This window comes from Barbus barbus (genome assembly GCF_936440315.1).
Source record: "Barbus barbus genome assembly, chromosome: 30".
Taxonomy (NCBI): Eukaryota; Metazoa; Chordata; class Actinopteri; order Cypriniformes; family Cyprinidae; genus Barbus; species Barbus barbus.
In genome coordinates, this window is record NC_136758.1 from 1,219,229 (window position 1) to 1,243,693 (window position 24,465).

Genomic DNA, 24,465 nt, shown 5'->3' on the forward strand with positions numbered 1-24,465 from the left:
GGAGCCACTGGACTGATCTCAGATCATCAGATCATCTGTTTCCTCAGGGACAAACCCAGACTCCTCAAGGGCTTGAGCGATATTTCTGCAGCCCTGATGCCAAAAGTTCAGTCTGAATAGAGTTCAGAAAAAAAATGTTAAAATAAACACAATTTTTATAAACAAATAAAATAAAAATAAATGTAGAAGAAAAAGGCTTAAGTAGGAGCATGACTGATCAAAACAACTATTGATAATAAATATAATTGATTTTTTTGGTCCAATCTTGGACACTTATTCACTCAGATGGGCTTTTGACTTACAAATGAGGAACATCTCAAGCAATTTGCATTAAGAGCGAACTATTTTCATGCATCACAATTACAAGTTCAATTATAAACCAGCAACAGGAGAACTTTAACTTCAAAAGTTACACAGAAGGTCCTTAGATGACAAATGTGTCAGTGTGAAAAATAGGTTTCACTAACTTTTTCTTTTTTATGATCATCAGTCATGATCATAACTACCAAAAAATATTTTAACCCTTTAAAGGCCAGTTTGTTTACATAATGCCACTGTTGTTCTTGTGCCAAAAAAAGAATAGTTAATAATTAGATATAACATTAATCTTGATGCATTTGTTTTCCGCAGTACTCAAATTTTTCAGTACACACATATAAACCATGCTCTGATAATCATAATCAGAAGAAAACAGGAGAAAAGAGAATATTTGCTCCAGAGGCCAAACCTGAAAAAATAGTGCAATCAGGTGGAAAACAGTAAAAATTAGAAAAACAAACAAATAAATAAATGTTAAAGCCTTGCCCATAAAATGAAGGCCTATTAATAAAGAATGCATGGTTTTATGGTAAATATTGCCTTCAATGGGGACATTTTTGTCCTTAAGATCCTAAAATAGATTTCTGAAAGGAAAGGAATTCCATTTAAAATACAAATTATGCTTTTTGCATTAACATAGCCAAAATGATCAATCAGTCTATCAATCAATAATGAAAAATACCAAAAATGCCTGTTTTTTGCCTAATCATTTATTTGGCAAATGTCCCTGTTTCTTGATTGATTTGTCCACATATGAAGCATTAGTGGAGTGGTTTCAGTCATTTTTATCTGATGGAAAATTCTTTGTCAAACTAGGTAACTTCTCTTCTTCTGATGCTCATCTCACCTGTGGCCTCCCCCAAGGCTCGATATTGGCACCCTTTCCTTTTTCCCTGTACATGCTTCCTCTGGGTTCCACTCTAAGAAGGCATGGGGTGTCTTTTCATTTCTATGCTGACGATACCCAGATTTATTTACTTAAGAAAAATGATTCTTCAGCACTTAGTACTTTACTTAGGTGCTTAGATGAGGTCAGAATCTGTCTAGCTCAAAACAATTTAATGTTAAATGAAGATAAAACAGAGGTGATTGTTTTCAGTCCAACTGATCATTCCCTGGCTACCAGCCTAGATCTGGGCAGCTTATCGGCCTCCAGATCTTCTCATGTGCGAAATCTGGGTGTCCATTTTGATGAAATTGGATAAACATATCTCTTCTGTAATTGGTTCCAGTTTTTGACAACTATGCTTGCTGTATAAAATGAAACACTTTTTAAATGTTACGACATTGGAGAAGGCTGTCCATGCTTTTATTACTTGAGTCAAGTCAAGTCAAGTCACCTTTATTTATATAGCGCTTTTAACAATGTAAATTGTGTCAAAGCAACTGCACAATATCAAACATATCACAATATCAATATCAAACATATCACAATATCAATATCAAACATTGGCCTCTGGCCAACAAACCAGCAGTTCAATTTAACTGCAGCAAAGTCAGATTGTAAGGTCTCAACTAGTTCCAGTGGTCATTTGGTAATTCTGTATGTTGTCTGAGCGTTGGCATCCTCTTAGGTCCTCTGAGGGGTTGGCATTATCTTTTCTCAGGTGTTCGGTCATCTCAGATCATTTAGGGGTTGGATCCAGACTGAAGCTTCTGTCATTCCTAATTACCACGGGATGTTAATCCCGTGGCAGAAACAGAGACAAATAGAAACATAATTAGCGTAGCTGCTGTTCCATCCCAAGCTAAAGAATAATAATAATGTACATTTGATCAGATATACTACAGTACAAGATTATAAAATGCATTATGTGAATGCTTGGCTAAAGAGATGTGTCTTTAATCTAGATTTAAACATAGAGAGTGTGTCTGAACCCCGAACGTTATCAGGAAGGCTATTCCAGAGTTTGGGAGCCAAATGTGAAAAAGCTCTACCTCCTTTAGTGGACTTTGCTATCCTAGGTACTACCAAAAGTCCAGAGTTTTGCGACCTTAGGGAGCGGGTTGGATTGTAGCGTGGTAGAAGACAAGTTAGGTACGCAGGAGCTAAACCATTTAGGGCCTTATAGGCAAGTAATAATATTTTGTAAATGATATGGAACTGAATAGGTAGCCAGTGCAGAGACTGTAAAATTGGGGTAATATGATCATATTTTCTTGACCTTGTAAGAACTCTAGCCGCTGCATTTTGGACTATCTGTAGCTTGTTTGTTGAAGATGCAGGACAACCAGCTAGCAGTGCATTACAATAGTCCAGTCTAGAGGTCATGAATGCATGGACTAGCTTTTCTGCATCAGAAACAGGGAGCATGCTTCGAAGCTTGGCAATGTTTCTAAGATGGAAGAATGCTGTTTTTGTAACATGGGAAATATGATTTTTAAAGGACAAGTTGCTGTCTAATATAACACCCAGATTTTTGACTTTAGAGGATGTGACAGTGCATCCGTCAAGTTGTAAATTGTAATCCAAGAGATTCTGTGTATTGTTTTTTGGTCCAATAAGTAATATCTCTGTCTTATCTGAATTTAATAGGAGGAAATTATTGGTCATCCAATCTTTTAAATTTTTTACACAATCTATTATCTTAGATAGTTTAGAAGTTTCACCTGGTTTTGTTGAGATATATAGTTGAGTATCATCAGCATAGCAATGAAAACTAATCCCGTATTTTCTAATAATATTACCAAGAGGCAACATGTATATTGAAAATAGAAGAGGACCTAGGACTGATCCTTGTGGTACTCCATACTTTACTGGTGATAATTGTGATGACTCTCCATTTAAATGAACAAAGTGGTAGCGATCGGACAGGTATGATTTAAACCATCTTAAAGCCTGCCCTTGAATACCAATATGGTTTTGTAGTCGATCTATGAGTATATCATGGTCTATAGTGTCAAACGCAGCACTAAGATCAAGTAATACTAGCAATGAGATGCAGCCTTGATCTGAAGCAAGAAGCAAGTCATTCGTAATTTTAACAAGTGCAGTTTCTGTAATATGGTGAGGCCTGAAACCTGACTGAAATTCCTCATAGAGATCATTTTTTTGCAAGAAGGAGCACAATTGAGCAGACACAACTTTTTCTAAAATTTTTGACATAAACGGAAGATTTGAAATGGGTCTGTAATTTGCCAGTTCATTAGAATCTAGTTGTGGTTTCTTAATAAGAGGCTTAATAACCGCCAGCTTGAATGGTTTTGGGACGTGACCTAAATATAACGATGAGTTAATAATATTGAGAAGCGTTTCTTCTGCTACGGGTAACAACTCTTTCAGTAGTTTAGTGGGTACAGGATCTAATAAACACGTTGTTGGTTTAGATGCACTGATAAGTTTATTTAGCTCTTCCTGTCCTATAGTTGTAAAGCACTGCAGTTTTTCTTTGGGTGCGATGAATGAAGCTGAAATACTAGACGCAGTAGAATCTACATTTGTTATTGTATTTCTGATGTTATCTATTTTATCAGTAAAGAAATTCATAAAATCATTACTATTAAATTGTGAGGGAATATTTAGATCGGGTGGCGTCTGTTTATTTGTTAGTCTAGCCACTGTGCTAAATAAGAACCTTGGATTGTTTTGGTTATTATCTATGAGTTTGTGGATATGCTCTATACCCTGGCAGCTTTTAGAGCCTGTCTATAGCTGGACATACTGTTTTTCCACGCAATTCTAAAAACTTCCAAGTTAGTTTTTCTCCATTTGCGCTCAAGAATACGAGTTTCTTTCTTGAGAGAATGGGTATAACTGTTGTACCATGGTGCAGTACATTTTTCTCTAATCTTTTTCAATTTGAGGGGGGCAACAGCTTCTAATGTATTAGAGAAGATAGTGCCCATGTTGCTAGTCATTTCGTCTAGTTCATGTGTATTTATGGGTACACAGAGCAGTTGAGATAAATTAGGCAGGTTATTTGTGAATCTGTCTTTGGTGGCTGGAACAATAGTTCTGCCCAGACGATAACGCGGAGCCACATAATTAATATCAGTAATACGCAGCATGCACGATACAAGGAAATGATCAGTAACATCATCACTTTGAGGTATGATATCTATATCGGTAAGATCAAGTCCATGCGATATAATTAAATCTAGCGTATGATTAAAACGATGAGTGGGCCCGGTGACGTTTTGCTTGACTGCAAATTAGTTTATTAGGTCAGTAAACGCAAGTCCTAACGCATCATTTGTATTATCAACGTGAATGTTAAAATCTCCGACAATTAGCAGTTTATCAACATTGACCAATAGATCTGAGAGGAAATCTGCAAATTCTTTTAGGAAATCTGTATATGGCCCTGGCGGTCTATACACAGTAGCCAGAGCAAGAGATAGGAGAGATTTCTTCTGCATATCTAACAGTGTAACATTAAGCAGAAGTATTTTGAATGAGTTAAACCTCCTGTATCCTGTTTTCTGAGTAACATTGAGAATATCACTATATATTGTTGCCACACCGCCGCCACGATCAGTCTGACGGGGCTCATGTTTATAACAGTAGCTTGGTGGAGTAGACTCATTTAGACCAAAATATTCATTTGGTTTCAGCCAGGTTTCATTCAGGCAGAGTACATCAAAATTATTATCTGTGATCATTTCATTTACAATAACTGCTTTGGGTGCAAGTGATCTAATATTTAGGAGCCCAAGCTTCAAAAATTGTTTTTGTTCATTTATTTTGTGTTTTTCTGGTTTAATCACGATCAGATTTTTTCTAGATCCTGCATTAAATTTATATTTTGACCTCGCTATTCGGGGGACAGACACAGTCTGTATAGATTGGACAACGCGGGTACTTCTATCATTTAAGTGGGTAGAACAAAAGTCATTTGAGAATTGTCTTACTAGTCAGATGGAGCGTAGCGTTCTGGAGATGTTGTCCGACAGGAGTTCCGCTCCGACTCTGCTGGGGTGCAGGGTCATTACTTCACGCTTAGATTACTGCAACTCACTATATTGCAGTATTTCAAAGTCACAAATTACTTGCCTACAATTGGTCCAAAACGCTGCTGCTAGATTTCTTCAAAATAGTCACAAATGTGACCACATCACCCCTATATTGAGGGCCCTCCAATGGCTGCCTACTCAATTTAGAATAGATTTTAAAGTTCCCTTGCTGGTGTACAAATCTTGACATAACCAAGCCCCTAGTTATCTCTCAGAGCTATTGCATTTGTATACTCCCTCTAGAAGTCTAAGATCCAGTGATCAGAATCTCCTTTTAGTTCCTCAGTCCAGACTTAAACACAGAGGGGATGGAGCTTTTTCTGTGGTTGGGCCTCGGTTATGGAACAGTCTGCTGCTTGAGATTAGAGTAGCACCTTCCTGGGGGAAGTCATGGCCTAATGGTTAGAGAGTCGGACTCGTAATCGAAAGGTTGCGGGTTCCAGTCTCAGGTCCGGCAGGGATTGTAGGTGGGGGGAGTGAATGTACATCGCTCTCTCCACCCTCAATACCACGACTGAGGTGCCCTTGAGCAAGGCACCGAACCCCCAATTGCTCCCCGGGCGCCGCAGCATGGCTGCCCACTGCTCCGGGTGTGTGTTCACGGTGTGTGTGTGTGTGCATTTGTTCACTACTCACTGCTGTGTGTGTGCACTTGGACGCAGAGCACCAATTTCGAGTATGGGTCACCATACTTGAAAATACGTCACGACTTTACTTTACTTTTTTCCCTATCCAAAACTCACTTGTTCGATCTGGCTTACTAATATCCCATTCTTATTACATTGTACTATGGTCTTGATTATTACTCTGTCTTCAGAATGTTTATCTGTCATTCCTTTTGGTTTTTAAATTCATATGTTTTATTATTTCTGTTTTATGTGTTTATGGTTTGATTTTAATGTACAGCACTTTGGTCAGTATTGTGGCTCTTTTTAAATGTGCTCTATAAATAAATGAACTTGAAGCGTCCCGGATTAAACGCATGATGAAGTCGACACAGAATCTTTTGGACGAGTCCTGAATCATTTCTATTAACACTAACAGCAGTTAAACCGGTTTCCCCAAACCACTCACTTTCATCAAGTGCTTTCAGTCGGCGTTGAGAGAGTGATCACGTCATTAATATCACAATTATCTTGAGCTGCTTCACACCAGGCCTTTAGTGAGTGTATATTTAATGTACCTTATTAACAAATGAATCATCTTTGTGCAGAGAGCAGAGCTGCAAATGACCAGAACCACTTCATTAAATAGAAAGGAATTAAATGTTCTTTAAGGAAGAGTTTTTAGTAGGAGGTGAAATGAGCTGCTGCACTGATTGTTAAACTTCACTGCTGTATTATTGAGTTAATGGCACAGATAATTGACAGACACTCATAAGTGCTTAATAATGGCTATTTAATGCACCTCCATCCATTCGTTACACTAAAGCATCTCTGCTGCTCCTGATTTTGTTACTTTAAGAGCTATTTCTACTTGATTTAACCCCGTTTTGTTTGCATAAAGTCATGTAGCTTGATTCAGCAATATTAAAGAATATTTTTGACTTAAAACCAATTAATTTAAATGTTACCGTTTTAGGTTACTATTTTGTGAAAATGTTATCTATGTGTTTATTTATTTATTTGGTTGCACTTTATTTTACAATGATATTGTTACAGTGTAATTACACACATAAGGTTAGGATTTGCAGTAACACATTTTAGTGTCCTTGTAACGTTACATGTTTGCTATAGTAAAAACAGTAAATTATGCATAATTATATGCAGTAACCCTAAACCAAACAATAATGCTAACCCTAACCTTATAGTACGTACATGTTGTTAATTTTACTCAGTACTTAATTGCACTGTTACAACACTGTAAAATAAAGTGTGAGCGTATTGGGTTTAGGGTTAGATGGTTGTAATGCACAATTTAGTCATAATGTGCAACTGCATTACTTCAAAATGAAGTGTTTCTTTTTTTTTTTTTTGGAGTCAAGACTTTGATGTTTGCAAATATAAATCGACTCTGTCAGTAAAAATATTGCTCGACAATCAACACAGAAAGGGTTTCAAAATAAAAGACATGAGCCAGAACACAGAAAACAGACTAAAACTATAACACATAAACTGGAAAAACTTCACAAATTGCTAGTAAATGTGACAATTAATAACAAAGAAAAGGCATGTAACACATTGAATTAAAGTGACATTTTGAAGTAGAAAGACTGAAATAGTATTTTCTTGTAAAAGGTACTCCAGTAATCTTGGTTTTATTTACAGCCTCATTTTTCGTATAGAGCTGAAATGGAGACTTGGCTGATATCTATAAAGCAGGTCTGGATTCATTCTAATCCGACTCTATTGGCTGGACATTTACAGTATTTCCCTCCATCACATTTGTGCATTCATATCCCAGAGGTGAGAGTTTATTTTGTTTGACGGCACTCGACTGCTTCCCATCCGCTTCATCTGCCGTCTGGACGGATCACATTAACTACAAGTGACATGAAGCCTCTTTCTGGAAAAGTTCAGACTGCTGCATGATTTTGCTAATTCACTCTGTGTTCCACAAATCTTTAAGCAGAGACTAGGAACATGGCAGGTTATCAAGTAAATAAATACATGTTAATACTGATTAGAGTGTGAATGATTTTATTATATGTGAAGAAAAGGAGCATGGAGTGATACGAGAGACATGAAACTAGCACAGCGATTGAAAAAGTCACTCAACTGTGTCATTAAACACAAATAAATGCAGCACATAAAAGAACAGGGACAGGGGTCATTTCTTAACTCAACTTACTGTCTTAAAATGCAATGCTGATGCATTTACTCACGCTCATGTTGATGCTTTTGCTGAACACAGAAAAAGTTATAGTGCAGAGTGTTGGTAACCAAAGAGTTGACGGTAGCCATTGATTTCCATAGTACAGGAAAACATACCATGCAAGTCACTGGCTGGGTTGAATATATGATCCCTTTAAGACTGTAACTATAATTCACTTGTAAGTGACTTTGGGCTTTCTTTCAGTGAGGCTTGTCCAAAAGTCCAACAGTACACTGAAAATAATGGTAAACATCTAAATTAACTGTTTTACAGGTGTCAAAAACGTAATTTAATATCACTGTTTCAACCTAAATACATTCATTTATACCAAGAAAACTAGTTTTTATGAGTTAAACCAGGCAGAAAAAACTCTTAATTTTTTATTTAATTTTCTTGAAATTTACTGTTGAAGGTGGTGAATTTGCTGCTTTGATATATGAGTCATTTAGACACCTTTTATGATAAGATATTTCAATGCTATTTTCATGGTCCTTTATTTGGAGTTCACTATCATTGCTCAGCCAAATAATGACGATGTTGAGGGTGAACTTTCTCTGCTCGTCTATTCTTGCTCGGAAACAAATATGCAGACGCGAGACATCTGCATCATGTCTGGAATATCCCTGGTCTTGTTGAGTTTGAATAAACAGCGTGTGGAAGCTTGTGAGAGCGATCTTTACTGGCATGCGTCCATGAACTGGCCGTGAACCAGGGTGAGCCAGAGGCTAATGGCAGAGGTGTGGTGTTTATATCCAGTATATGAGTGTGTGAGCGTTAGAGGTAACACTTTACAATACTGTTCCACCATTAATGAATAACAAGAACACATGAGTAACGCAGTACAGGCACTCAAACTACTAGTGTCTATCAAGGAGCTATGATTAATGCATTAGTAAGTAATAGTGCTTAGTGGAATGTGGTAGTTCACTATTAGCTAATAATCAGTAACTACTATTTTTTCATACCTCCCCAAGAACTACTAAGTACTGTATACAGGTGCATAATAAATATGAATAATGCATAATGTATAATTAATTCTAAAGTGAAGGTCATGGTAACCCACTAGTAATGACTCAAATATTACCAAATTACTAATTATTTGGATCAGTGTTCTGAAGTGAATAACATGATTAATGCTCTAGTAATGATTGAACTCATTGTACACTTTTGAGGGTTTTGTAAAGTATTGGATAATAATTATTCAGGTGTTACATCCTTCTAAGGGAATTACACATTTTTGGGATCAGTTTTCTGAAGTGAAGATCGTGTTACCGCTCTAGTAATTATTGAAATCATTGTAAACCTTTGAGGGTTTTATAAGTTTCTGGTTAGTAATTCATTTTGCTAGATTTGGTAACACTTAAATCATTACTAGTGGGTTACCGTGATCTTCACTTTAGAATACTGATCCAAATAATTAGTCATTTCTTCAGAAGAATGCAGTAACGCTTGAGTCATTACTATCCAAAACCTTACACATATCTCAAACGCTTGCAATGACGTCAGCCACTTTTAAGTTATCATGCTTTTCACTTTAGAATAGTGATCCAAGTAATTAGTAGTTCCTTTAGAAGGATTTGGTAATACTTGAGTCATTACTAGTGGGTTACCATGATCTTCATTTTAGAATTAATTACACATTATCCACAATTCACATTAATTATGAAACTGTATACAGTAGTTCTCCAGGATATATGAAAACAAATAGAAGTTATTGATTAGCTAATAGTGAACCACCAGTCCGAGCACTATTACTTACTAAATCGTTAATCAGAGCGTCTTGTCTGTAAACTTAAAAGTTTAAGGCAATCAGCTTCGGGAGATTTTTGAGTTTTCTCAACTTGTTGTTTTCAGTTCATACAACAAAAAGTTGAGAAAACTCAAATCTCCTGAAGCTGATTGCCGTAAACTTTTAAGTTTTCTCAGCTTTTGATTTTTTAGCGTGTAGTAGTTACTAGAATGTTAAAAGTGCATTAGCCAATTATTCCTTTGAAGTTATTAATTACTGATGGAACAGTATTCTAAAGAGTTACCAGACAGATGTCTGTAAACGAATGAACGGTGCATCATGGGCTCAGGTGTGAACCGGTCATCGGAGAGCCGTCGTTCACTCAGCACACACATGGCCTTGTGCGCTCCCTCCTCCTTCTTTCATTTTCATTAGTTCTCCAGCGCGGCCTGAAAGCCCGGTTGGCCTGCGCGGAGGTGACAGCTGCTTAAATCACGCCGGTTTAGTGGAGCACCCTGCTTTTTATACACTTTAATCACAGAACTCCTACGGCAGGGGAGATTGGACCAGTGAATAGAATCCACCAATAAAATGAGCAGGCTGAGGATCTGCCGACGGGCTTCTCAGGGCAGAAAGGCATCACCTTCTTCCTGACATACTGCTGGGACGGAGCGCTGCTGTTTTCTCTGCCCACAATCAATCGCCGTGGAGCAACAGGTCTGGGTCGTAAACTCTAGGTCACGTCCTGAGCGGTATACAGTTTCTCATATGAAGCGTAGCCATTAACGCATCGGCCAGAATTCACAGCGAGGCCTTGGGTTGTGTGTTTTTATGGTTCGTCACAGGTTGAGGTCTGCTTGAAATGACACACAGTATTTTTAAACGGTCACCACTTTAATCAAGTGCAGAGAGGAGTTGAGATAGACACCGTCTGAAAGTATTGCATGGGTCTTTCTCTGCCATTTATGACAGCCAGATTTAGGAATGCTTATTTTTTATGTTTTTCAATGTCATGCTAATTATGATTTTTCAAAAACATATTTTCCTAACTCATGCACCCAAAATGCCAGGGACAAAACCTAATGATAATGTGAAACTACTGCTATTTCATATAATAATAATAATAATAATAATGTTATTGCACTTTATTTTACAGTACGTGCACTTACATGTACTTACAGTGTTATTACAGTGTACCTACCTAAGAAAGTACTGGTAATATAAAATAACTACATGGGGTAGGGTTAGGTTAAGGGGTAGGTTCAGAGTTAGTACCTAGATATTAACCAGTTGTTGTAATCACTATAATAATTACATAGTATACACATGAGGAACAGGACCGTAAAATAAAGTGCTACCATGTTAATAATAATATTCCAAATGTTGAAGAATAGACCTGAGCAAAAAATAATATCACAGAGAAATTGCAATTGCAGTAATAAGGATGTAGGATGTACAGTAGTTCAATAAACAAGATTTTAGTACATAGTAACATTTTAGACAATATTGTCAGTGTGTGTGTGTGTGTGGCTCTGAGTCTGGTCCTGCGCATAACACTCTCCTAGTGTTAGCTGCCCTACCGAGCCATTCTGTGTTTTGTAAGTCTAAGTTTAGTTTGTTTTGTTTATAGTCTCGTTTCCTGTCTTCTGCCCGTGTTTCCTGGATTAATCCTTTGCCTTGCCCTTTGGACTCTGTTTGCACCTCTCTTGGACTACTGCTCATGTACCTGGATTATCTCTCTGCCTTGCCCTGTTGGATATTGTTCGTCGATCGTCGACCCACGCTTGCCCTAGGATTACTCTTGTCTTGCCCGTACCATACCTGTTTGCCGTTGTTTGACCCTGCCTGTTTATTGACTGTTTATTAATAAAATCTTGCACATGGATCCGCACGTCTCACGTCTTGTTCACCCCGTTACACTCATTCATTTCAATAAGTGCTTTTGAACAAATGGGTTGAGTGAATTATGCAATGGCTTTTGACAGTCATTTGTTTCATTCATAAATGAATATGAGCTTTTAAACTAATGGGTTGAATGAATGATTCAATGACCCATTATAAAGATAGTCATTTTTCTTTGTAAGGCTGTAACCTGCAATAAAGAGTCACTATTACCCCCTAACTAAAGTACAGAATGACTAACAATGGCCTTAATTAACAAATTTTGTTGTGTCAAACATAAATTTAAAATAAATAAATAAAAGCTACACACACATAAGCTTCTTTAAAAGCTAAATTTAAGTAGAACAATTCTATATAACCCATTCAAATGTAATGATAATGAATGAGAGACAATGAATACTGTATTGTTAATATATATTTTTTTTCTTAGTAAACTAAAATGAATTTAAATTTACGTATTTGAATTAACGCTCCTTTGCATCAAACATTGAGCAGCTTTCATTCTCAGTATGGATTCATTAAGCTGTTGGGACACTGATCACAATGGCTCTGTTTGCTGGCTGTGTGCCAGATACAGTACATGTTTATGCACATGTGTGTAAATGCATAGAGTTCAGTTTTTGGACAGTCCTCTGTTGGATCATTCCTCTGTTTTGAATTAAGTCTCGTACTCCAAAAGTAATGTTGATGAGAAATTGAGTGACCTGTTTGCTCTGATGACCCTGGATCACATCTGAACTGAAAAAGAGAAGCATGTGTGAGTTTTCATGCAAAAGACACGATAGAGAGGAGACAAGCACGGTGAAAACACAGCGGAAAATTACAATTGTCAAAGTTACTGAGATTTTAGACAAGACAATGGGAAAGTGGAAATAACTGTCGTCTTTTCAACACTCACATCTGGGCCGTGTTAGATCTTCAAGGCCAGAGCTTTGGATTCAAAAACATTAAAAGTTCAAATAAACAGTCACATCCAGTATTTTAAGTGCTATTATAGCATTTAAGAGAGCGTTGTCTTTGTCCAGCACATCTTTTCAAAGGGTGCTGGCTCAGATAATAACTCTGATTGGGGGAAATAATGTTTCCCATGTGGCAGCTGCTTTCTGAAGCACTTCATGTATGCTTCATGTATTCCTCATTTCTGAGAAAGACCCGGATGTGTGCGAGAAGTCAGTCATCAAGTTCTGCTCTGGAATCGCTCTTCTCTTCATTGCCTTTGTGTTCTCTCTCTTCATGGTTTTAACAGATTTGTCTCATCCCCTGTGGAGGGAGTTTATCGAGTCTCTGTTGACTTGTGTGGAGAAGCGGCCGTGGTTATAAACTACAGGACCACAATGGTTTCAGGAAACTACTTTTAAACTCTAGTTTGACAAGATACAAGCTACTGTTATGGAGTTGCATTTTAAGATGATAAACTACAGTTGCACTACTCTATATATACTGTATTTGTGTGTGTGTGTGTGTGTGTTGTGTGTGTGTGTGTGTGTGTGTGTGTGTGTGTGTGTGTGTGTGTGTGTGTGTGTGTGTGTGTGTGTGTGTGTGTGTGTGTCCAAAACAAATTCAATATGTTAAAGAAAAGACCAGAGCATAAATTAAGCAATATTACAGAGAGGTTGCTGGTAGGGCAAACAATGTTTTAATAAACAAGAATTCAGAATATATTTTTGTTTGAATATTGTCACAGTGCTGTTAGTCTGTGTTTGATCTGGTTCCAAACAAAGCCACAGCAGAACCACTGCAACACACAGCAGTTCAGTTTCATTCCCACATGAAAATCAACTTTTTAACAAATTGGTTCAGCGAATGATTCACTGACTCAGTCACTGATTTAGTTCTGAATGAATCAGTGGGCTTGTCCAAATTCTCACACTTGCAGTCTTTGCACTTGAGCACTTACATGATACATTTCCTGAGTTTGGCCCAAGTGTTCAAGTGAGTGTAAAGACCACAAGTGTGTGAAGAACCATTCATTATTTAATGGAACACACTTATAGTTTTATAAAAGAATTTAAGTGTTTACAGAGCTTTTTTTTTGTTTTTGTTTTTTCAATACTTGATATACAATGCATTTATATATAAAAAAATAATTCTAAATGTCTGTTCATTAGTCTTTATAACATGATACAATTTAATAATTGTGGTGCTTCTAATTAAATGATAATAAGCAGTTGCAAATGTAGTACAAAATACACAAACTCATCTTTTTGGATTCAACTTTGGATCAGACTAATCTACACTTTTATATAACTGAATTTAAAAAAAAAAAAAAAAAAAAAAAAAAAAATATATATATATATATATATATATATATATATAACCAGTCTTTAAAAAAAAATAGATGATAAACCTTCTATGCAACTGGCCCTTTATTTAAATTTGGCAGATGCTTTTCAGAATCAGAATCAGAATCAGAAAGAGCTTTATTGCCAAGAGTGTTTGCACATACAAGGAATTTGTCTTGGTGTTAGGAGCTTCCAGTACAGAAAGTACAAACATAGTGCAGACAACATATAATTAAGGTGATAAAGAACACTAATGAAGAGAATATACAATAATTAAGGATAACAATAGTAATAAAAATAAAAATATACAGAAAAGAGACATGACCATAGACAGAACTGTGAATGTGCATGTGTCCTATGTACAGATGAAGGTTTGATGAGTTATTTACAGATGTACAGTACCGGGGTGTGTTATGTGTTGTTCAGGTGGGATACGGCCTGGGGGAAAAAACTGTTCTTGTGTCTGGCTGTTCTGGTGCTCAGTGATCTGTAGCGCCGGCCAGAGGGCAACAGTACAAAGAGAGAGTGTGCTGGGTGTGAGGGGTCCAGAGTGACTTTCTTAGCCCTTTTCCTCACTCTGGAGGTGTAAAGTTCTTGGAGGCTGGGCAGAGGGGCACCGATAATTCTCTCAGCAGTCCTAACTGTCCGTTGTAGTCTTCTGATGTCTGTTTTGGTAGCTGAACCAAACCAAACAGTTATAGAAGAACATAGGACAGACTCGATGATTGCAGAGTAGAACTGTTTCAGCAGCTCCTGAGGCAGGTTGAACTTCCTTAGCTGGCGGAGGAAATACAGCCTCTGCTGGGCCTTTTTCGCAATAGAGTCAATGTGATTGTCCCACTTCAGGTCCTGAGAGATGGTGGTGCCCAGGAATCTGAATGACTCTACTGAAGTCACAGTGCTGTTCATGATGGTGAGTGGGGGGAGAGCAGGGGGGTTTCTCCTGAAGTCCACTATCATCTCCACAGTTTTGAGCGTGTTCAGCTCCAGGTTGTTAAGGCTGCACCAGACAGCCAGCTGCTCAACTTCCTGTCTGTAAGCAGACTCGTCACCGTCCTTGATGAGGCCTATGACTCTAGTGTCGTCCGCAAACTTCAGGAGCTTGACAGAGGGGTCCTTTGATGTGCAGTCATTCGTGTAGAGGGAGAAGAGCAGTGGGGAGAGAGCGCAACCCTGAGGGGCGCCAGTGCTGATGGTGAGAGTCCTGGATGTGAGTTTGCCCAGCCTCACTAGCTGCTGCCTGTCTGTCAGGAAGCTGGTGATCCACTGACAGATGGAGGAGGGCACAGAAAGCTGTCTCAGTTTGTCTGAGAGAAGGTCAGGTATGATGGTATTGAAGGCCGAGCTGAAGTCCACAAATAAGATCCTTGCATAATTCCCAGGTTTGTCGAGGTGTTGCAGGATGTAATGCAGTCCCATATTGACAGCGTCATCCACAGACCTGTTTGCTCTATAGGCAAACTGAAGAGGATCCAGCAAGGGTCTAGTGATGTCCTTCAGGTAGGCCAGGACCAGTCTCTCAAGTGACTTCATGACCACAGACGTGAGTGCGACAGGTCTGTAGTCATTAAGTCCAGTGATTTTGGGCTTTTTGGGGACTGGAATGATGGTGGAGCGTTTGAAGCAGCAGGGAACTTCACACAGCTCCAGAGATCTGTTGAAGATTTGTGTAAAGATGGGGGCCAATTGGTCAGCACAGACTTTTAGACAGGCAGGTGAAATACCGTCTGGTCCTGAAGCTTTCCTAGATTTCTGTTTTCTGAAGACCCGGTTCACATCCTCTACACAGACTTTAAACGCAGGTAGAATGGTGGGGGAGGGAGTAAGGGGGGTTGCAGGGGGGGAAGGTGAATGTGTGAAGTGCAGATCAGAGCGGGTGCTGGGTGTCAGTCTGGCCTTTTCAAATCTGCACTAAAACACATTGAGATCGTCAGCCAGTTGTTGATTCTCCACAGACTGTGGGGGTGGTGACTTGTACATGGTGATGTTCCTCAGACCAGTCCATACCGACGCCGGATCGTTGGCTGAAAGTTCTTTTTTCAACTTCTCAGAGTAGTTCTTTTTAGCCACTCTGATCTCCTTTGTTAGTCTGTTCCTGGCCTGGTTATACAAGATTTTATCCCCACTTCTGTAAGCGTCCTCTTTGGCCTGACGAAGCTGTTTGAGTTTCCCAGTAAACCACGGTTTATCATTATTGAATGATAAGAATGACCTGGTGGGGATGCACATATCCTCACAGAAACTGATATATGATGTTACAGTCTCTGCGAGTTCATCCAGATCGGTGGCATTTTATTTAAAGTGACTTACATTGTTTTATCAGTTCATACATTCCCTGGAAATCAAACCCACAATTATGGCATCGCTAATGCCATGCTGTATAGTTGAGCTACAAGAATATGGTCATTTGTTTCACTGGTTGAATGCATGATTCACTGACTCGCTCATTAAAGCCACCTACTGGTGTAAAGTTGTAACAACAGCCTCTAGACTCTAGTTAAACTAAAGTCGCACTACATTGCAAAAGTACAGTAGTGGCTTTAGCCATGTTCTTAAATCTTCTATACGATTCATAAACCAAAAACAAATGTGGTTCATATAACCACCAGCCGAACATTTCTCCATTTCACTGGAGAAGGTGTAACTGTAATCCTTCTGTTTCTCCAGTGTAATCTCATTCAGATTTCTTAAGAAGATTAAATCATGAGCAAATACCCGAGATCACTGGGATATGAGCGAAGGCTTGATTGCAGCCAAAGGCAGCTGGGACGGAGCCGCGCTAGTAGTCACGGGCCCCGACAGACGCATATGGGGCCCCGAACGCAGAACAGGTGCCTGTGATTAGAGCGTTCGATTACATCATCCCAGTCCATCCAGACGTACACAAACACGCTGACAACACACAAGCTGACTTGGCATCGAGTGGACAGGGGGATCCAAGAAAAACAAAGCGGGCACACGAGAGGGCCGGGGCTTTTGTGTTTGCAGAGTGTCATACTTGATCACAGGAGAAACCTCTAACAGGCCCCGCCGCAGCTTTGAAGCTCGGGAAAGACCGCCTCTGTGGCTACCTCTGATGTCAGATCCAATATTCTGATTGCGAGCTATTTCCTGGATTAAGATTGTGTTTGTCGGCAAGAAAGCAACCGTCCTCGGATTGTATATCAGAGAGCAGACATCCTAATTACAGCATCCCACTTCGTTTAGCGGCCTTGAAATGGATGGAGCTTTCTTATCCAGCGGCTGGATAAAATGAGTATTACGGTAACACAAACACAGGATCACTGCAGGAAAGCGATGCCGGTTATTTCTGGATGGTACAAGGTCAAGGCTGATTTTAAACTGGGTTTAATGTCTCTAAATGTATTTGTGACACATTACATAACACTGATCCGCAACCTTTAAGGGGTTGATTCACCTGAACCTGTCATCATTTACTAACTGGGATTTATAAAGGCAAAAACTGATGTTCTTGTGTATACGCCAGCTGAAGAGCATGCTTACACAATCACAATACGCATTGCAACTACTATGTGATAATTACTGTGTGTCACTGAAATGTATGAATTATTACTGTATATGATTTCCTGAAAAAAAATGGAGTTCACATTGCACTTTTAAGATGAAGTGCAATTTAGGAATTTAGGATCATCATCATTTAGCATAATTCTATGGACATCTTTACAAAAGAAGCCACAAGTCTTCATTTGATATGTAGTTTGAAGAAATAGACCTGCAGATGTTATTCACTCATAATCTTCCCAGCTGCCTTCAAAAGTCAAACAATGCACTACATCCCTTTGGCTGAAACTTCACAACTTCATTGTGATGCCAGCACAACCAAAGACATCAAACCAGGAGATATCTAGAGAATAGCTGGCAAGTCCTTATAGAAGAACCTCATCATGCACCATTGCAATACATGCATGTTCGCATGTTGATGAGACAGATACATATAATTGGTAAAGTGTTTACCCAGAATTTAAAATTCATTCTTCACAATCATTCACATCATTTCTTCCCTCTCATGTCATTCTCCTATGATTTTATTTCTTCAGCACAGCATAAAATGATTAATATACTGTATGTTGTAAACAGTGAAGCTCAATAAAAAGTAGAATGTTTCTTGCCGCTGAAATTTTGTTATATGAAGTTTGATACTAAATATATCTTCAATTTAAAAAACATATTTAGTTTCAACCTTCATATAACAAAACTTCAGGGGCAAGAAACATTCTACTTTTTATTCCACTTTTAGGCTAAATGCAAATGTAGATTATATCTCTTATTGGTCATCAAACCTAGATTTATAATGTTTTTAATATGTTTAATTCTTTCTGCATATTATAATATTGCAATTATTATTATTTTTATTTTTTGGGGGAACATTGTAAAGTTCCTTGCTGATTTTTATTCAAATGTGACATATGAATGTACATTCTTGAACTGAAATATACAGTATACATGGAGGGCAAAATTTATTTTTAAATGTTTTTAAAAAATTATATTTTTAATTTTAGATTAATACCTATGTTTTGATATATGCTTTTAATGTATTAATGTGTTTTCAAAAATATACAAAAATGGCCAAAAATATATTGGCAGAAAATACACTATTAAAAATAAAGGTTCTTTGATGGTTCCATGAAGAACCTTTATAGAACCTTTCCATTAGACAAAAAGGTTCTTTCTAGAAGAAATAAGGTTCTTTAGATTAATAAAATCTGCTTCAAACTTATAAAATAATGTTTGTTTGTTTTTTGAGTATTGTTCACTGAGAGATTCTTTGAGGAACCCGAAGTAGTTCTTCACTCTTAGAAATAAAGGCTCAAAAAGTGGGGTTTTGCAGCAATAAGAACCATTTTTGGTTCCCCAAAGAACCTTTGAGTGAACAGTTCTTTAAAAACACATTCCCCCAGTTTCACAGACAAGGCTTAAGCCTAGTCCTAGACTAAAATGTAAGTTTGAGCTGTTTCAAGTGAAATAAACTTGCACTGACTGATCTTAAAATACATCAGTGCCTTTGTTTTGTCTCAAGATGCACACCGGTAATGTCAATACATTGTATGGATCAAAATTATACATTTCTCTTTTATGCCAAAAATCATTAGGATATTAAGATCATGTTCCATGAAGATATTTAGTAAATTTCCTACCGTAAATATATCAAAACTTCATTTTTGATTAGTAATATGCATTGCTAAGAACTTCATTTGAACAACTTTAAAGGTGGATGATTTAAAAGAAAGATTATTTATGATGTACTGTATATATCTCAATTAAAAAAGAAAAAAGTAAGACCATAATATTCATAGACCCTTATGACTGGTTTTGTGGTCCAGGGTCACATACGTGTGAGTTGATCAGTGATTTGATTTGCATACTGAACAGTTTTGTATAGCACTCTGTGGAGATGTTGCACAGTAAAGAGATGAATTTGCATTAGGTAACAATTCTAAACATTGCAGATTATTGTTTATTGAGAAACATTTCGACGGGCGAATGCTTTAAAAACTAACAGCTGCTTTTCCAGTAAAGATGCAAAGTAATTGCAGTGTATTGTGAGCATGCAGCGTCCTGCCTAGTGTTTGAGGCTCGATCGTGAAAGAAAGCATGGAGAACACGGCCTGCCAAACGCTCAGGCTTTACTGCACCACGAGGATCTGTAAAGCAGAAGATGTATGACATCTGAACAGACAGATCTGCTGCGTTTGCGGCTGCAGTAAGAATTATGAGCTGAACTGATTCCTTCTGAAAGTCACAATCTGGATTTTGTGGTACTTTTGAGGCTGGGCAGACATCTGCCTTAAGTGCGGCTACAAATGCGCTCCCATTGCAGAGGAAATACTTGTCAGATGATGTAAATAGACTCGCAGTTATGACTCAATCATACTGTAAATCTGCAGGAAGCTGAAGTTATTCTTGGGAGAGTTCGGTCCGTCCTGGAGCTTGGAATGTGCTGCCATCAGGACGCCACGCTTTTCCTCACAGAACAGCCTAAACCAGGCCGTAATTCACAGCAGACACGCTTTTGGGCATCTGTCATGAGATGTAAAGAAGTGAATTGAAAAAAAGGCTATAATAACTTTGTCAGGTCAGCGTGTGTGATGGTGAAAATACTTCTATAAAACTGCAAAATTGCTCAAAGTGTAATTTAAGGAGCAATTTGTCCCTGCAACAAGATGAGCATGTCACCGCGAACAGAAGCTGTTTTGTTGTCCTCTTAAAAGAAGATGAATAGATGTGGAGCTGTGTGCTAAACCTTGACTGCCGCGACTCTCTGGACGTCTGTGTCATAATTTCACGGCTTCTTATTAAGTGCAAAGTTTTTGTGTCCTTGTGCGACTAAGATGAGTTTGTGTGTGTGTAAATCAGCTTTGAGATGCCCACAGTCTTTATAGAAGAGACCAAAGACGTCATTCAGTGCTTCTGCGCTCCTACACAGTGTTAAATGTTACTCCAGTCCATCAGTTAACATCTGGAGAAGACAAAAGCTCAAACACATCCAGCATTAAGACGTTTTTAACTAAAATACATAGAGTCCATAATCCATAATAAGGCTTCCTCCAGTGAAAAAGTGTTCTGGTCTGAATCAGGAGAGAAATCTGCACAGATCCAGCAGCGTTTACAAGACATAACAGATCTAAACAGATATGTGGCTGGATTTTGTGAGAGACAACAGGAGATGCACTTTTTAAAAAAAGTCTTAATGATGGATTACTTGCTTATCCATTACTTCTGTATTATTGTGATGTTTTTATCAGCTGTTTGGACTCTCATTCTGACGGCACCCATTCACTGCAGAGCATCCAGTGCTGAGACACTGATGCAGAGACACATTTCTACAAACCTGATCAAGAAACACACTCATCCTAATCTATATCTTGGATGGTTTGAGGCTGAGCACATTTTTCAGCAGATTGTCATTTTTTGGTGAACTGTTCCTTTAAAAACTGAAAAACATTCTAGCTTTTGGATACTAAAAACACTAGATATAATGTTTCCAGAACAGGAACCATATGGAAACATGAAGAGAACATTCTCTGTCTGCTGGGATCATTCCTTCAGCAAACTTCTGCTGTAGAATATTTTCTAAATGTGCTTTTGGACAAACCCAGTCTCGTTTTAATTGTGCCGGATGGGTTTCACAAGGCACACAGTGAAATAAACAACTATAGCAGACGTGAGGAAGCAGAGGGCTGGGAAGATGTCTCTGTCAGTTGTGTAAACTCAGAGGGAAGGCGTTGCCTTTGGCCAGCTCAGGGGCACGAGGTGAGGAGAGCAGCACAACCCCAACATCAACACACAGCAAACACAGCATGAAAGGTGTTTGAGTCTCCCTCAGAGGAAAACATCACCAGACTCCAGCATCATCATGGTCAGAGATCTCATGCTGTGAGAGCTCACTCATTTCAAACTAGCTACTTTATTCTCATATGAATAGCCCAATGGTCTCTTTTGACCTCTGCTTTGATTATGTGCATCTGCATCATTTCCCACATGAAGAAATACTATAGTAATTTATAGTAAATACTAGTGCTGTCACAGTGTGTACTGTGTATATTTATTATGTATAATAAATAAATACACATACATGCAGTATATATTTTGAAAATGTACATGTGTTTACATGTATACATTTATATTACAGAGAAATATATTTAATATATAAACATTTCTTAAATATATATGTATGTGTGTGTATTTATATACATATAAATATACACAGTACACACACATATATGATGTAAACACAAACTTTTATTTTGGATGTGATTAATGATTTGACAGCACTAGTAAATACTGTAGTGTTGAACCGTGCTATAGTAAAGTGTATTATACTGTAGATATTATAGTATGTGCAACACTGTTAATGAATGCTACTATTAACTACAGTCAACTGATAAACTGTAACAAATACTGTAGTATACTTTAGTTTTTAGTATAATATACCCTATAGTTGCAGAAAACAGTCCAGTATCGGGTAAAGTCATTTGTTTACATTACTATAGTCGTTATAATACTACAGCCACTATAGAATTACCACAACAAATTAATTCAAGTACTTTACTAGAGTATGGTTCAAAAACACTGTTTATAAATGACTATTAGTCTATTTGTTCATGTGGGTTAGGCTCATCGTTACAGTCTGATTATTACATCCCAAACAGATCAATCAATCGTTTATTATGCACACGTGACACACTTTCCTTTAATATCTTATATGCAACTTATTTTTATTGAGAACCTAAGTCCAAAAATGCATAAAAACACATTTTACTCACAAACTAAATCCTTTGATCTGCATGAACTGAATGAATAATGGCACACATGATTTCAAAATAACTAAGCAGAGACACGGTCTCACTGGTTCTCGCTTTTGGAGAAAAAAATCTAAATAATTTACAAAAATGGGTTGTATGAACACTGGAAGAAGATTTCTCTTACAAAAAAACTAAACAAAAACAAAGATCAGCTACTAGAGTATGTTATGTTACAAGTAAATACCATCCCAGTCTTTCTACTTCAAACATTTTATTTAAAAAAGATATTTAAGCAGAGTAACATGTGTGATGTTTAACAGGAGGGCTTTGTTTAGCAGTCAGCCAGAGCATTTCGCGCAGGCGGATTATCAGGCAGCCTCCTGTAGGGGTCCTTCAGAACCCGGAAGCGCGCCAGTGTTTACAGCAGAGTGGAAGAAGCACGTGTGTGATGATCAGCAGCACAGACTACAGTCGCTGCATCTGAGTGTGTGTGTGTGTGTGTGTGTGTGTGTGTGTGTGTGTGTGTGTGAGAGAGCAGCAGTTTAATAAACATCATGAGAGTTGTTGCGCTGATCAGGTAACGTGATGCGACTGTGTTTGTAACGCCTCCAGAGATTGGAGCTGGTCAGTGATTGTTGTGTGTTTCAGTGGCGGTAAGGACAGCTGCTATAACATGCTGCAGTGTGTGTCTGCTGGTCACTCTATCGTGGCTCTGGCGAACCTCATGCCTCACACACATGGTGAGATCATCGTTAACACATAATAACAACACATGATCTGTTATTTCTTTTAGTTACCAGTGGAAGTGAGTGTCCTGCAGTATGACTTGCCATAACTTCATCAAAAACGAGTTTTTAATCTCCTCAGGTGAAAACTGACCAGTTATTGACCCCAAAACCTTTGAATGGTTGTGTATAATGTTACAGCAGATTTCTGTTTCAAATAAATGCTGTTCTTTTGAACTTTCTATTAATCTGTGAATCCTGAAAAATAAAATATATCACAGTTTCCACAGAAATATTGCGCAGCACAACTGTGTTCAACATTGATAATAATCAGAAATGTTTGTTGATCAGTAAATCAGTATATTATAATGATTTCTGAAGATCATGTGACACTGAAGACTGCAGTAATGATGCTGAAAATACAGCTGCAGATCACAGAAATACATTACAGTTTAACACATATTCACATAGAAAACAGCTGTTTTACATTAGAATAATATTTCACAACTGTTTTTACTTCATACCACAACTTTTTATCCCACAATTCAGACTTTTTTTTTTCAGAATTTGATTATTTTTGTACACATTAATATGTTTAAAAATGAATATCCATGTGGCTTGTGTGAAGTCAATGATTGTTCTGATGTTTTTCCAGTTCCAGATGAGCTGGACAGTTACATGTATCAGACGGTGGGTCATCAGGCCGTCGAGCTGTACGCCGAGGCCATGGATGTTCCCCTGTACAGGCGCACTATTGAGGGCTCCAGTCTGCACACGGGAAGAGAATACAGCCAGACTGAAGGAGATGAGGTGGAGGATCTCTACCAGCTGCTCGAGCTTGTCAAGGTACACCAGTGTGTCGCTCTATCAGACATCACTAGTGCTAGCACTCATACTGATCACACCTCCAGTGCTAAACCTCACATAACCAGAGAACAGACTGCTGTGATGTCCAGCACTAATCATTAAACCCCCTGCAGTGGGTGGAATATGTGACCCTGGACCACAAAACCAGTCTTAAGTGTCAGTTTTTATAAATTGAGATGTATGCATCATCTGAAAGCTGAATAAATGATCTCTCCATTGATGTATGGTTTGTTATGATCGGACAATATTTGTCTGAGATACAACTATTAGAAAATCTGGAATCTGAGGGAGCAAAAAAATCTAAATATTGAGAAAATCTCCTTTAAAGTTGTTCAAATGAAGTTCTTAGCAATGCATATTACTAATCAAAAATGAAGTTTTGATATATTTACAGTAGGAAATGTACTAAATATCTTCATGGAACATGATCATGATGGGTCAAACTGTTTCAGATGCTTCAGTCTGATTTGATGAACTGGTTCGTCATAAAATAACCAGTCTGTTTTTGATTTAAAGGTCAGAAGAAATATCTTGCATGAATAAAAATCACAAACATGACACTTGTAAATTAAATAATTTTATATATATAGATTTATTCATTTATTATTGTA

The 24,465-nt window shown here is 37.9% G+C and overlaps 1 protein-coding gene across 2 annotated transcripts in view; it reads left to right on the forward strand.

The window, feature by feature from the left end:
- Window positions 1-22,661: 22,661 nt before the first annotated feature.
- Window positions 22,662-24,465, forward strand: part of LOC306850079 (uncharacterized protein) — a 115,216-nt gene continuing 113,412 nt past the window's right edge. Inside the window, exons 1-4 of one of the 2 annotated variants that reach the window (XM_079385516.1) lie at window positions 22,662-22,766; window positions 22,801-22,839; window positions 22,911-23,002; window positions 23,643-23,833. In XM_079385516.1, coding sequence (XP_079241642.1) covers window positions 22,817-22,839; window positions 22,911-23,002; window positions 23,643-23,833 — 306 coding nt within the window. In that variant the 5' untranslated portion in view covers window positions 22,662-22,766; window positions 22,801-22,816. Of the gene's footprint in view, window positions 22,767-22,800; window positions 22,840-22,910; window positions 23,003-23,642; window positions 23,834-24,465 lie in introns of those variants that run through there. The other variant, XM_079385517.1, reaches the window with a different exon arrangement.